The sequence below is a fragment of the Molothrus ater genome, chromosome 19 (assembly GCF_012460135.2).
Source record: "Molothrus ater isolate BHLD 08-10-18 breed brown headed cowbird chromosome 19, BPBGC_Mater_1.1, whole genome shotgun sequence".
Taxonomy (NCBI): Eukaryota; Metazoa; Chordata; class Aves; order Passeriformes; family Icteridae; genus Molothrus; species Molothrus ater.
In genome coordinates this window covers 6,066,988-6,080,597 of record NC_050496.2, presented here as the reverse complement: position 1 = coordinate 6,080,597, position 13,610 = coordinate 6,066,988, and the positions used below count along the sequence as shown (strand labels likewise).

Here is a 13,610-nt window from a genome sequence, read left to right as displayed (position 1 = left end):
CACTGGTTACGGACACTGTGCATTTGTCTCATCTGCCCCTTCCCATGCATGAATGCTCAGCCCTACCTTTGGCACACACATCCTTAGATCTTCCCCTGCCTCTACTTACCTCAAGGGCCGCAGTGTCCTCAGTAGCCTCAGAACCCGCAGCATCCCCAGGATTTTCGTGCCACTGTCTGACACCATCGAGACCAGGATGTCGATGACGGAGATGAGCACCAGCACCCCATCCAGCACATTCCAGCTGCTCTTCAAGTAGGCTTTCTCCCCAAAACACAAGCCTAGTGCCACCACCTGCCCAGACACCAAGTTGCAACAAATTATGACTGTAGCATCCAATGTGTTTGTTGCAGTTAGCAACCTGCTGAGAACGCATTATTTACAGACACCAGTCTGTGAGTCTATTTGCTTCCCAGTACAGAAGCCTAATTAGACAAACCAGCAAAGTATTCTATTGAAAGTATTATGAAAATACTGCCGCAGAAATATCCCAGGTTGTCCCTTACAGCTGATATACTTTTAATGCAGATAAACCTACCTGCAGGAACACAAAACTGTTCCTAACATTTTTAGCTCTGGCATAAAAAAATTCTATCATATTTTATTCCTATAGACTGCAGGAGAGAAGCTGCAGAGTGGCTGACCCAAGCAATCATGTACAAGCTTTGCAAATAAAGAAACTAGAAAAACTTTCCAAAGAAAGAGCAATTGTTCAGTGAGATGATTATGAATTTCTCAAGAGAGATTTACAGCCATGGGTTTCTGAGCCTTCTGCCTCAAATCCAGCAAAGTGTTTCAACGTGCTTAAGTCTCTCTGTCCTCAGGAAAGCACACAGCAGCTTAGGTTGTTGAGGACAACTGGTTGTTGAAGACAATGGGGCTTACATGCATGGTTGAAGTTAAGCATGTGCTCAAGAGCTTTGCTGAATAGGACAGGATTGCTGAATTCAAGGATCCCATTGCTCCTATAATGGTGTAAATCAAGAGCAACTTCAGTGCAATTGTTCTGATGTAAAACGTGCTTGGAATAAGGCATATGGTGGACATTCTGAGTATGATTCAGAACAGGAAAATATACACCACACTTGCAGCTGGTGGACCTAAGGGTTTTGTGAGTCCACGATAATTAAAAACAACTAATATAATACAGGCACACTTATCCTCCACCTGCATTTACCTTAACTGTCATCTCAGTCAGGAAGATGACTGTAAAGATGTAGTTGGAGAGTGTTAGGAAAATCCGTTCCTATGAAAAAGAAAATGAGAGACAGTGTTTTATAGCCTGCTCTCTGCAGCTGTGCATCCCCCCGTGCATATTTGGGTGGTTGAAAACTGTTCTTCCAATTCTGTGCTGAAACAAGCCTTGAACCGTTTGCTTGCAAAGAGGAGAAATTCCAAATATTTAGACAATAACACTGCATGGTTCAGGCCCACCAGTACCCGGCTCTGTGTCAGCACCATAGACAGAGACAACGGCCAGCACCTTCCCCCAAGCCTTCCCATTTGCCTCCAAATCGTCCCTAATTTCCCCCAAATCATCCTCCTCCTCGTAGCAGAAACAGGGAGATGCTCCCTCCTTGAAATGTGCTTGACAAATCTCTACCTGCCTCTCACCTGCAGAAATCACTGCATTGTGTAAATATCACTGAGCTCCCCATTCTCCTAGAAATTAAGTCAATATTAGAGTGACAGAGCTGTGAGGCAGCAGGACTCGTGGGATACTGAAGTGCAGCTGGAATGAGTTATTACAGCTCCTGCAAAGACAGCAAAGCTCTGGGGCTTTATGCCAGCTGACACTTGCCCCCAAAAGGTCAATTCTGTTGCCCAAAACCATGGTCTAGACCTGGCATGAAGCCAAACAGCCTCATTTCCCTGCACTATCCACTAGACTGCGCCCTCCTCAGCGCCACCACTCAGCAAGAGTGATTACAGATTAGTGATTACAGATGAGCCCATGGACTGGTTCCCTATCCATAGTTACCAAAAACCTTTCTTTTTAATGATGATTATTAAATAAATTGCACTTTACCCTAACCCCTAGATAGCTTCTATTTCCCTGCACTGAGAAATGGACAGCAGAAGGTAGATGCTGGAGGAATGATGATGCATGTACAGATATGTATGAGCACATACAATTGGCCCCAGTCCTGCTTTTAACAGTTGTGGATTTATTTCTACCTCTCCCTACAGAGCAGTCCCATAAGAAATGCAGATCTCTCACTCAAAATGAGATGCAATTTAAACAAGACAAAACACCTTGGCAACTCTCTTGCTTGCCAGATCATGATTTACTGGAAGTGACTCAGGAACCACAGAGTAGCTTGTTTCTATACATGGTGCATAATTAATTAGGTCCTAGACCTGTACTGTGATTGCATGAGCTGTGATACAAAACATCTCCATTGTTAGCTGACTGCCACACAAAAGGCTGCTGTAAGGGGCAGACACTAGGCAGAAGGGAGAGGATAGAGACCTGCTTGTGCAGCTGGAGATAAAACAGCAATATCATGGAGGTGAGACTGAGGATACTGCATTCCTCCCTGGCAAGCATGTGGCTATTTTGAAGGATAATCTCCCTGGTCCATGTCGTGCACTCCGCAGTGGGGACCACATGCTGTCTTGCAACAGCAGCTCCTGTTCTGATAAGCCAGCTGAAACTGGGACAGGGACAGAGAACTCACTCGAAGCAGTTAGAAAATCCACAGCTCAGGGAAGCAAAGAACAATTATTTTAAACAATTCAACCTAAACTAACTCTCTTTGTTTCCAGATGAGAGCTCCATCTGCACAGGCAGGGCCCATGCACTTCTCCTCAATCCCCTGCCCCACTGCTCAGCATTCCCCTTCTCCTCTGCAGCACCCAGGCCATGGTCCATCTCCCTTGTTATAATCTAATGGTGATGAACCCCACACCAGGCCCTGTCTCCATTCCTCTTAGCACTCTCCCAGTGCCAGGGGACACCACAGCTCCTCCTCTCCTATATGAAATATTGGGTTTGTGTGCTACAGCTCTTTGCTGTGGACTCCTCCAACTCACACATGTCACCCCATTTCCCTTCTCTGTGTACCTGCAGCTCCTTTTGGAGCCAGTCTTGGGGAGAGGTAACTCTCAGAGGACATAGCAAGGGGCTCAAAGGAAGTATTTAGTATTTTAAGGGAGGTTCTCAGGGTGCCCCATTTGGGGACAAGCAGGGTGATCTCCTGCTACATCAGCTGGCAGGGAGCCCTGCTCTCTTCTTGCAGCTGCAAATTGGTGCACGACTGCAAGGGAACTGGACAAAAAATGGATTTAGGGAAAGGATTGCTGGGCAAACTGTTAAAGTAAGAAGGACTACTAGGGAATGCTTAAAATAGGCAGAGAGCAGCCTAGACTCCAGTTTTAAGGCCTTACATTTAAAATCCACAAAAATGAACAGCCTGACACGCCTACATAAACAAAACAGGATTCTATACGATTGTGATATGAGCAGTCTTGAGTGATAAATCAGCAAGAGCCCAGTGCATCTCAACCCCAATCTATGGTAAAATAAAAGAGCAATAGGATGATTCTGCCCCTCTGATTGCTGGATGCTGGTGCTGTGAGGGTCTAGTTTGAGGAATCCTTATATAGTGTATTAGAACAAAGAGGTTCCAAGAACTGGCATTGCAGTGCCTGCATCAATTCAGTTTTTCTGGTGTCACAACAAAGCTGATACACAAAGGGGAGAGAAGAGTATGAAATGAACAGTTTCCCCCAGTCCATTTGCACCACACATACGTGCCTGTGGGGAACAGATGGAAGAAGTGAACATTGTGTTGAGAGAGGAAAAGTGTTTGAAGGTTTCTCAGGGAAGGAAACTGAGACAGATGTCATGCTATGTCATGTGTTAAAACCTTGATCGTGCTTCCAGAAATGAGATATTGGATATATTGCAGGCCACGATCTGTGCACTTGTGCTTTAAAAGGAGACTGGATAGGGGCCAGGAGAGTTGCTGTACCTCATTCAAAGGATACTCAGGGGGTGTTGGCACCTTCCCATTTTAAAAAGAGAAAGAACAAAAGACCAAGTGCACAGCAGTGGGGTCCAAGCCACACGTGTTTGCTCCATGAGGAGCACAGGAAAACCTTAGAAACTCACAGCGCTGTGAGGCTCAATTTTGGGTCGTTCCATGGCAATGGTAATGCAGTTCAGGAAAATGATCACCAAGACGACGTGATCGAACATCTTGTGAGTGATGATTTTATTGCACATCAGACGGAATCTGTTGAGAGAGGAAAAAAAAGAGTAGACACAGACTAGCTATTAATGCTCAACTGGCTGAGGAGACACACAGCAGCTCAACGCATGGCAGGGGAATTGAGCACTCTGCTTGCAAACAGATGAGCTCCAATCTCCCAATCCCCTCCCTGGCAGAGCCACACATTGAGGGCAGATTGGGTTATGAACAGAGAGGGATCTGATCTACAGAACTGAGCCACAAATTTCAAGCCCTGGGAATGCTCACAGAGGGCTTTGGTTACTTGGAACGGGGCAGCTGCTTCCATGACTCAGACACACAGCCAGGTTTGGATCTTCCCCTCTACCTGCTTCCTGGTGCTCAGGTTTAGCTTAAATAAAGGAAGAAATACTCCCAATGAGCCCATAAGGGTTGAGCACACACGAAACCAAGGGGCAGAAGCTATTTATTGTGACAGATGGCTGTACACTGACCCAGGATTTATAATACCGTATTACATTTCCCAAAGTCTGTTTCTGAAAATCTCTCTAATCTTTGTATGAATGAACCTGAACACTGTCCAGGGCCCTCAGCTCCAGCACAGGAAACCCTCGGGTGCATGGGTGCATGTCTGGAGGAATGCGTTGAACAGCAGAGAGCTCAGCTGGCTCCCCGTGGCCAGGCTTTAGGAAGGGCAGATCTGGGGGCCTTCAAGCAAGGAGAGGGTGTTCTCTGAGAGAAAGGGAAGGGGGAGGACAGAGAAGTTCAGCTGAGAGGCAGGCTGAGAAGATCAGGGAGTTCTTTGCTGTGCTGTAAGGGTGTGGTGGGGCAAATTCAGATTTTTCTGCTTAATGCTGCACCTCTCCCCCTTGCTTCAAGCTCATCACACTCCACCAAGTGAAAATCTTGCAGAGCACTGGCATCATTGCCAAAGGAAATGAGGAACCTGATGAAGCTGCAGGCATGCCCTGGGCTATGGGTCTTGACTGGACACTTTTGTGCCCTCTGCAGCCAGCAACTGTTTGCTATTCAACCCTGATGTCATGCTGGGGCAGAGGAAGGGCTAGGAGTTTTGTGGACTGACATACAGAGACCCATCTGGGATAAACAGGCAGATGAGCCACTGTAATGAGGGCATGCGTTGTTACCATCCATCCTACCACACCAGCACTGCCCAAGCGCCCTACCTTACCTGGAGTGAGGGGCGAAGATGTAGATGGACCAGGAGTCCCTCTCTTTGCAGCAGGTGGGGAGCCGTGCCCGTACCCAGGCCTTCAGGCGGTCCCTTTTGCTCTGGAGGGAAAATGTATAGAGCAGGAAAATACAGAACTTTAAAACAACAACGCCCCAAAACTTCCACGTGTAGGACTTGGGGCAGCTTTTCACTAAAAACTTATCTTCAAGTGCTCAATAAAGCTGAAATAAAATAATGTCCCCAGACAAGACCCTGCTGGGCAGGGGAAAGAGCTCTGGCAGCCAGATGAGGGCTGTGCCAACCCTGTGAGCTTACAGTGCTCGGTCTTGCTTCTTTCTCTACACTGTAACTGTGTCTGACAGTTATCCAAGAGAACAAACATGATAAATAAAACCCTTGCCCAAAGGAATGATAACTCACTCAGTGCCTCCAAACACTCATCAGGTGCTTGCCTGAATCTTCTAAGGTATTTTGGGGAATTTTTGTGGGATATTTTTCTTTGGTTTTTTAAAAAATAATATAGAATGCTTATGTCAGATGTTATAGAGCAGAGGGAGATTCCTGCTGCTTGCTGGGCAAAGCCCTGTGTCCATACATCACTGTAAAGCTGAAGAAATCACTTGACACCCAAGTTTTGGTCCAGGAATACAATGGTGATCATCTGCCTCTCATTCAGCATGAACAGATTAGATGGGAGATTATAAAGCCAGAAGGGAACACCATGGACAGCCTGACCTGCATGAACATGGACCATCCAATTCATGCAAATTAATTTCTACTTGAAACCACAGCACATCCTCAGCCATGCATCCTTATGTTATAGGTTGTCTGGAAGGTCATTTCAGATCAGGAGGGTAGACTACAAAAGCCTGAGCCAACAAGTCAACCAAAGACATCAAAAATTGGATGTCAAGGGGAAGCTTCATCCTGGCTGCAACAACTGATTTAACTTTATCACCTTCTTATCCATAGACCTCCAAAGGAAAATCAAGATCTTTAATCCCACTGGCAAAGCAGTGTTAGCACCCTGTGCATGGACAACCATTAAAAGCCAGGCCAACATCTTGCTCACCACACCAGGGCTTCCCCAGTGCTTCTACATCAAAGCACCAGAAGATAAATGCACAGCCCAGTGTGTGCACTGTCACCAGAGTTCTTTGCAGATAAATAAAAAACAATTTTTGCTCTTTCATAAGACTTATTTCTCTGCTACCACCTGGGCTTGGATGGGTAGACCTAGAAATATAACTGCATTAGCTCTTTGAAGCTTCTTCTAGAGATTTCAGGGCCGTGAGGCCACAGAGGGGCGTGAAGGACAGCACAGGAATCACCTCACCCCAGGAGCACACGCACTCCAGGACTAAGGTACTTTTACTTATTTCATCTAGGAAACAGGGAGGGCAGATTCATTTTGAGGCAAACTGTTGGCACTTGAAGTACTCTTGACTGTAAAAATGGGATTTGTTAGAGTAATTGAGCGGAGTGGAGGAAGTGCTTTCTCTTCCTACAGACACCCAGACTGGGGTCTCATTAGTGACGGAGAATAATTGGTGTAGTACCTGTTTTAATGAAAGCCCTTAGTGACAAACGGAACTCTTCAGAAAATGAAAATCACCTTGGCAAATAAGAAGAAAAGTTTTAATAACAAGAAGTTAGAGCTTTCTACCCTGCTCCTTCAGCCATCCATTCTTCCCTCAGCTTCTACACACACAGACCATGCACTACACACCAGCGGGGTTTTGGTTGTCTTGGATGTTCTCACATCCCTTTTCCAGCTTCAGGCAAAGAGCCAGAACTGCTCCCTTGTCTCTAAACTGCATTTAATAGAGCATGCATCCTTGGGGTTGTGTTATCCCTTTAAGCAGCCTGGTTAGTCTAATTATCCATAGATTTAACAAAGGTAAATAAATGGATAAAAATCAGGTGTCTGCTCAAAGCTGTGGTGAGAGCAGTGATTGCTACCCTAGCCTCTGGACATGGAGTAATAGCTACGACTCAGTCCAGTTCATTTTGTGAGCTGGAAGGTTTCCAGAAGTATTCCAGAAGGTTTCCAATCTATTATTCAAAGCAGTTCTGGTATTTATCAAGAGGATTTGTAGTGAATGGTAATGCGTCAGCAGCACAGAATGATTCTTTATATTCTTTTTGTCCAATTTTAATGCCAAAGATATTTTGGGGGTTGGCTAATTGTTGCAGCTTGCAGTTAATGGGCTAAATCAGATAACAAAGGCAAAAAGTGATCTCCCATCGTGTCTCTCTATTCAGAGGGTTACAGGAAGGGTGAGCACCAGGACTCAACTGGGGCTGCAGCCCAGCTGCTCTAAGCAGGGTGAAGTACATCCCCAGAAACCTAAACTCAGAGGAATTACTCCATATTTCCACCAGTGGAACAGCACAGGTCAGTTAACTCGAGCCAAAAGTAAGGTATTTGTGAAATAAACCCAGAGTGTTTCCAGCCTCAGCCCGTCCAAGGCTTTCCCAGCAAGGCTGAGGCAGGCTCCAAGTGCTGAAAATGGGGCTGATTGCTGTTCAAGCCTGCATTATGTTCAAAGTAAGATATCAATTATGTGGCTTAAATCACATCTATTTCTTCATAAACCACACCTGGACAGGATGAACAAAGATGTGGGGGGAGAAGAAAACTAATCTTTAATTCAGTTGCCAGTGACTTGGACAAAATCTCCCTGGGTAAGCCCACCCAAATCCCTCACTAGAGGCAGCAGGAGCCAAGATGTTGGAAGATGCTGGGTGCTAACAGGCAGCAGTGGGAATGAAGGCCTTCAATCCCACAGCAATGAGAACTGTTGATAAATAGCTGCTTTTAACATTTTGATTATTTTTAGGAATTTCAGATATTAATGCACCTCTGAGGGTAGGATGAAAGCAGTTGGCAATAAAAGATGACTGATGCACTCCTCAGAGAAACGGGTGAGGTTTAGATTTATAAAAGATTTATTATAAGGATGGAGGAACTGCTGAAAAATGCTCTGTGAGCAGCAGAGGACCTCCAGGCAAGCTGGAAGCTGCACAGAGATGCTTAAGACCCAATTATTTAATTTTAATATGCAACAGGGACAGGCTGAGAGGGCTTGGGAGTGGCTGACCATATACCACAAAGTAAAAAGTGGAACAGGCAAAGGAAAAGGAGCTGCAATAGTAAAATGCAGTGAGGTTTTGGAGAGGAGGGGACACATTGGTTGTAAATTCAATATTTTCCTTACTTTCAGCTGTGAGCACTGAGCAATTTCGGTAGAAAGCACCCAAAAGCATCTAAAATCCAGCAGGTGGAAACAACAATGACTTGGCAGCAGACCCCTGATCCTGGTCACAGCCATGTGAACCCAAGAAAACTGTGGATCACTCTCTCTGCGAGAGACTTCTTGTCTGCAGTGATGCAATAAAGAACAGCCGCTTGGTTTCCTAGTTCTGGGGAGAGAAGCTGTCAGGGGCCTGATTTTATCTCCTCAGAGGGACAGAAATTCAGAATAAAGAAAATCATCGAAGAAATAAAGAAATTCATCGAAGGCAGCAGAGCTTCACTAATATAAGGGTAGCCTGGGAAATCCAGATGAAGTCTTTGCTCTTCCTTTAATTTCTGCACAGAGACAATCAAATCCAGGCAGTAAGGAGGGATGCAAAGCTTTGATGTAGAAGGGCATATTTAGGATTACTTTGATCTGAGTAATAGTCAAGTTCTTCTCCTCTTTTGTTCATGGGTAGTTTTGTATTTCATTTTTTCAATTTAAATGCAATTCCCCCATCCCCCAACTTTGTTAAGGCTAATTTAGGAGCAGAGTTTCTCCCCAAATGTCAGGAGGGAAGCCCTGCAACCTGGGAACTAGTTTTTCTAATCTAAGCAATATCTTCTCATCCATCTGGTTTACTGATTTGCAGGGAAGACATATTTCAGAGCATGGGAAAGGCACCAGCTAGCTGCAGGTATCCCAGTTGTGGCTATCCCATGGGCTAGGACACAATTTATTTCCCTTATTCTGTCAATTCTTCCCCTTGGCATTTGCTTCTGACCATTACACGGGAGGATATTAAGGTGATTATACCCTCCATGGCCAGACCTCAGTACACAGAGGATGATGTTTGGTTTATGCTAAAAACAGATGATAAAAATTAAAAATCTTATTCAACGGTTCATTGTCAGCACTGGCTGGGAGAGGAGGGACACATCTCATCACACCATGCCCAGCACAAGGGGGATTGCTGGCTTTTGATCCTGGGTGGGGGGGGGGGAAAGGAAGGGACTGGTGGGATAATTGGACCAGGTGAGCTAGATGTTGGAGCATGAGAAAAAAAAATCCCTAGCAAGCAATAAGGAGCATGGTCTCTTCAACACTTCTAATAGTGGGGCATTTTCCAAAAATAATTACTGCTCCTTTTCTTAAAAATTCAATTTATTTTATGGAAGTAAAAAGCAGGTTAAGACAATGAGTAAAAATCCAGGCTGAGGATCCACACTGGAGATGTAATGGGATAATGGCTTTTTGCAAAGGCAGTTCACGGCTGAGTGACTCCATTCTGCCAGCACTAACTCTCCTTCTCCTCATGTAAGGAACAGAGGACTCTGGAGTCAATGCCACCTTTCACACCCCTTCACATGATCCCAATTCCAATTTCATTCAATAAAGTCAGAGAAAAAGAGTAAAATCATGTCCAAATCTGCAGCTTTCCTGTTCCCAGAACAGCCCCTGCTACCATCACGTCTCTACCCAAACCCCATCTACTCCCCCAAAAGAAACAGTCACCCCTGGGGATGACACATCAGACCATCACACTTTTAAATCTGGGAACAAGGTATAATCAAACAAAGAGATAACCTGGGACAAGCAGGGAACACTCCAAAACTGGCCCCAATGCACATATGATAGCCAGAACTGTGACACCCTTGTGCCCAACTCAAGCCCCATTCTGCCAGTCAGGCAAACAACTTTGGAAAAGCAGCCAGATTCCCCTTTTTTCCATTTAAGATACAAACATCCATCTGAAAAAAGGACCAGGAACCCTGATCCCTTCCCTGCATTTGCAGTCTTTTCAGCTTATATTTCCTAAATGACAATTTTCAGGCCTGTGAAAGAGACACTTGTCAGTGAAATGCCTCTTCAGATGGAAATTAATGCAGAGCCTCTGAAATTACCACCATCTCCATGGCACTAATTCTGCCATGGGAGTGGGGGACCAAGCCATGCTCTTTCTTTGCCTATAGAAGTTTTCTGCTGCTGGTGTGGGGGCAGAAAACTGAATAACAGTTGGAAAGCAGGGAGACTTACCTGTTTTGCTTTAAAAAAAAAAAACAAAAAAAACCCAAACAAAACCACAAAAAACCCCCAAAAACTAACCCATAAAGGCATATATTTCAAATAGCCTTCACTGTGCATGATTTAGTGGAATCTGGACAGTTTTGCCCTTATGTCTCCATCATAAGCCATCTGATACTGCATGTAATACTTACTTAGATACCAATCCCATTTCTGAGAGCATCCACTGCCTAGAGACCTTCTGGGTGACTCTTGTCTGGTCTCGTGGTGATGGTGAGACCTAATATCTTTTGCACTCACTTGTGCACCCCTGAGACAGTGACAAGCTTTGTTTTGACAAGTCATAAAGCCCAAAATGAGCATGTGGCACTTCCTTACCATGCTACCTTCATCATCGCCATCATCACCATCCTGGTGGGGCTCATCAAGGTGGAGCTGGTGCAGCAGCAGACCTGGAGAGGTCCTCCCATTGCAGTCCTGGTGCTCAGAGACAGACGTTCTGGTGCTGTGCATACTGCTGGTCCGATACAGGGAAGGCACCTGCAGAGTATCCTGGAGGTCAAAGGACCCTTTCGTTTCCAGAGACTCCATGCGGTGAGGCAAAGAGCCATTGAAGCTGCCGGCCCGGCTAGAGTGCTCCTCATCCGAGCTGTCCCCTTCCTCCGAGCTCTCCTTCCCCTCCCCGGACAGGAGGGACCTGCGCTCGCCGCTCTGACCCCGGCGCTTGAGGCTGGGGGCCCGGCCGATGCTGTTCCAGCTGGAGCGGCGGCTGTTCCAGGAGCTGCTGGCACGCCAGGGGCTGTGAGGGGAGCTGCGGGTGCTGGGCTGTGGGAACGACAGCGACAGGGAGCGCATCAGATCTGTGCCACCCGCCCCAGGCCGGCGGGGGCGGCTGGATGGACGGACAGCCCCACGGACGCGCTGAACATCCGCAGGGGAAGGTGATGCGAGTACCGGGGACTTGAGCTCATGGGCGGCAGCGGGGTCCATGGAGACGCCGCTGGCCCGGCGGGACTCGTAGCCCTGCGCCGCGTCCCCGAACACGGCGCTCTTGGGCATGGGCATGGGCGTGGCGGCCGTATGGATGATGAGCGGCGGGGTCAGGCTCTTCTTCAGCTCCGGGTGGTCGCTCAGGGCCATCACTGGAAGACACAAGCGGGTTTTTTAGACGTCACACCTCAAGGGGGAACACATACAGCCTGCTCGTGGGCAGGCAAAGCTGATGCGCAGGGAAGGCTCTGCTCTGAGCATCAGGGAGATATGGGCCAAAAAGCCCTTCTGGAGAATTGGGTCGTTCAGCCCAGCAGGGGGATGTCAAACAGGAATGGGATCAGGTGTCAATGGGATCAGGTAACAATGGTAGAGGACAGCACACCCAAAATGTCACCTGCTGCCCCCTCAACCGCCAATTAACACCCACCAACTCCAGCCCTGGGAACCTCCTGACTACCCCCTCCATCCTCTTTCTCCAAACTCCTCCAGCAGAGACACCCCTCAAGCCCAGTCCTCGGGCTTAATGGGGAAATTAACATTTCAAATGCAATCATGTCTCTCCCTGCCTGCATCCCACAATCCCACCCCAAGCCTGCTGCAAAGTCAAGCATGACACAACTGGGACTACAGCATTCCCTCCAGGAGGGGTTTTTCCTTTTGGACACACTGTTTTCACGGCAAAGCAAGGTTTCTGTGGAAGGCCCTGTCCTTCCAGGGTTATTACTCACAGGCTGGATTTGACAAGTTTTTCTTAGGTTCTCCCTCCTCTTCCAGGCTGTGGGGGAAGAGATCCCCCTCGGAATCAGACTTGGAAGCATCACCCTGGAGCAAAACAGAAGGCTTCAGCAAGGAAGTTGAGGGGCCACAGTGCACAGACAGCCCTCTGCAAATATGGATTCCCGTGTCCAACACCACACCTTACAGATCCACTGAACTTGGTACCACGATGCAACATCACCTTCCACAAAATGATGCATGCACAGGTTTATACCACAGACTAATTAACCTCCTATCAGGAAGATGGATTGCCGCTGGCTCTGAACACGGTCCCAGAAAGGGATCAGGAGAAAAACCAAACTATTGCTTAATTTTTGATGCTGGAATTGTGTATGTGGCAGATGTCAGGGAAGGACCAATATTGATGAACAATTTGCAGACAGAAGATGATCCTACTAATCTCTCTGAATTTATGCACCTAAAAGTCTCTGGGTGTGGCTCTTTCCAGTGATGCTTTGCTGGAGCAATCCAGGGTTCAGAAAGGGCACAACAGACCCCAAACTCCCAACATGAAAAACATGACGTGTCCATGGACGCCCCATCAGCATAGAGAGGATCCAGGTGGCAGAACCCAACATCGACTGCCATGAGGGACCCTTTCCCTCCCAGCTGCCACACACAAGAGGAGCAGGAGTTTTGGGGATTTATGCTGGATCATTTGGGAAGTTTAAGTTCTGCTGTATCATTTCAAACATTGGTGGTTGAGCGAGGCCTGTCTCCTCTGACAGGTCCCATCCTCAGGTAGAGGAAGATGATGTTGATCATTGTTCTCTGAGTGGTGCCTGGGTTCTTGCTCCGTCTTGTGGCACAGACCCTGATTCTGTCCATTGGCACTGCAAAAAGGCACTTAGGGTGTGGTATAGTTAGCATACACCTAAGAGGGGCAGAGGTGCTTGCCAGAAGGACTGATACCCATCCAAAAAGAGGAGGATTCATGGCTGAAACCACTGCTCTGGCAAAGGGCACCAAGCCCTGACACAATGGAGAAGAGGTGGGAAGGTGGGGGAAGATGCTGGGATGGGAAAAGCCAAGCAGATCCTCACTTCAGCAGTGAGAGCCCAGGAGCCCCAGAAAACCCCACCAAGGCTAAGCTGCGTCCACAGGAGCCCTGGCCAGCACTGCTGAGGTTTGGTGCTAGGGTACCCATTGATTGCAAAATCTCAGAAGGACCCCAGCCTGGGA

General features: G+C 47.1%; 1 protein-coding gene across 22 annotated transcripts in view; it reads right to left on the bottom strand.

Moving 5' to 3' along the window:
* The window catches only part of CACNA1G (calcium voltage-gated channel subunit alpha1 G), a 148,032-nt gene that overhangs the window by 46,370 nt on the left and 88,052 nt on the right, over positions 1-13,610 (bottom strand). For 21 of the 22 annotated variants that reach the window (XM_036394483.2, XM_036394482.1, XM_054516868.1 and 18 more), the window contains 7 exons: positions 12,380-12,473; positions 11,613-11,800; positions 11,037-11,483; positions 5,389-5,489; positions 4,118-4,241; positions 1,178-1,246; positions 110-294 (listed from right to left, as the gene is read on the bottom strand). In XM_036394483.2, the coding sequence (XP_036250376.1) occupies positions 110-294; positions 1,178-1,246; positions 4,118-4,241; positions 5,389-5,489; positions 11,037-11,483; positions 11,613-11,800; positions 12,380-12,473 (1,208 nt within the window). Of the gene's footprint in view, positions 1-109; positions 295-1,177; positions 1,247-4,117; positions 4,242-5,388; positions 5,490-11,036; positions 11,801-12,379; positions 12,474-13,610 lie in introns of all 22 variants that reach the window. The other variant, XM_054516866.1, reaches the window with a different exon arrangement.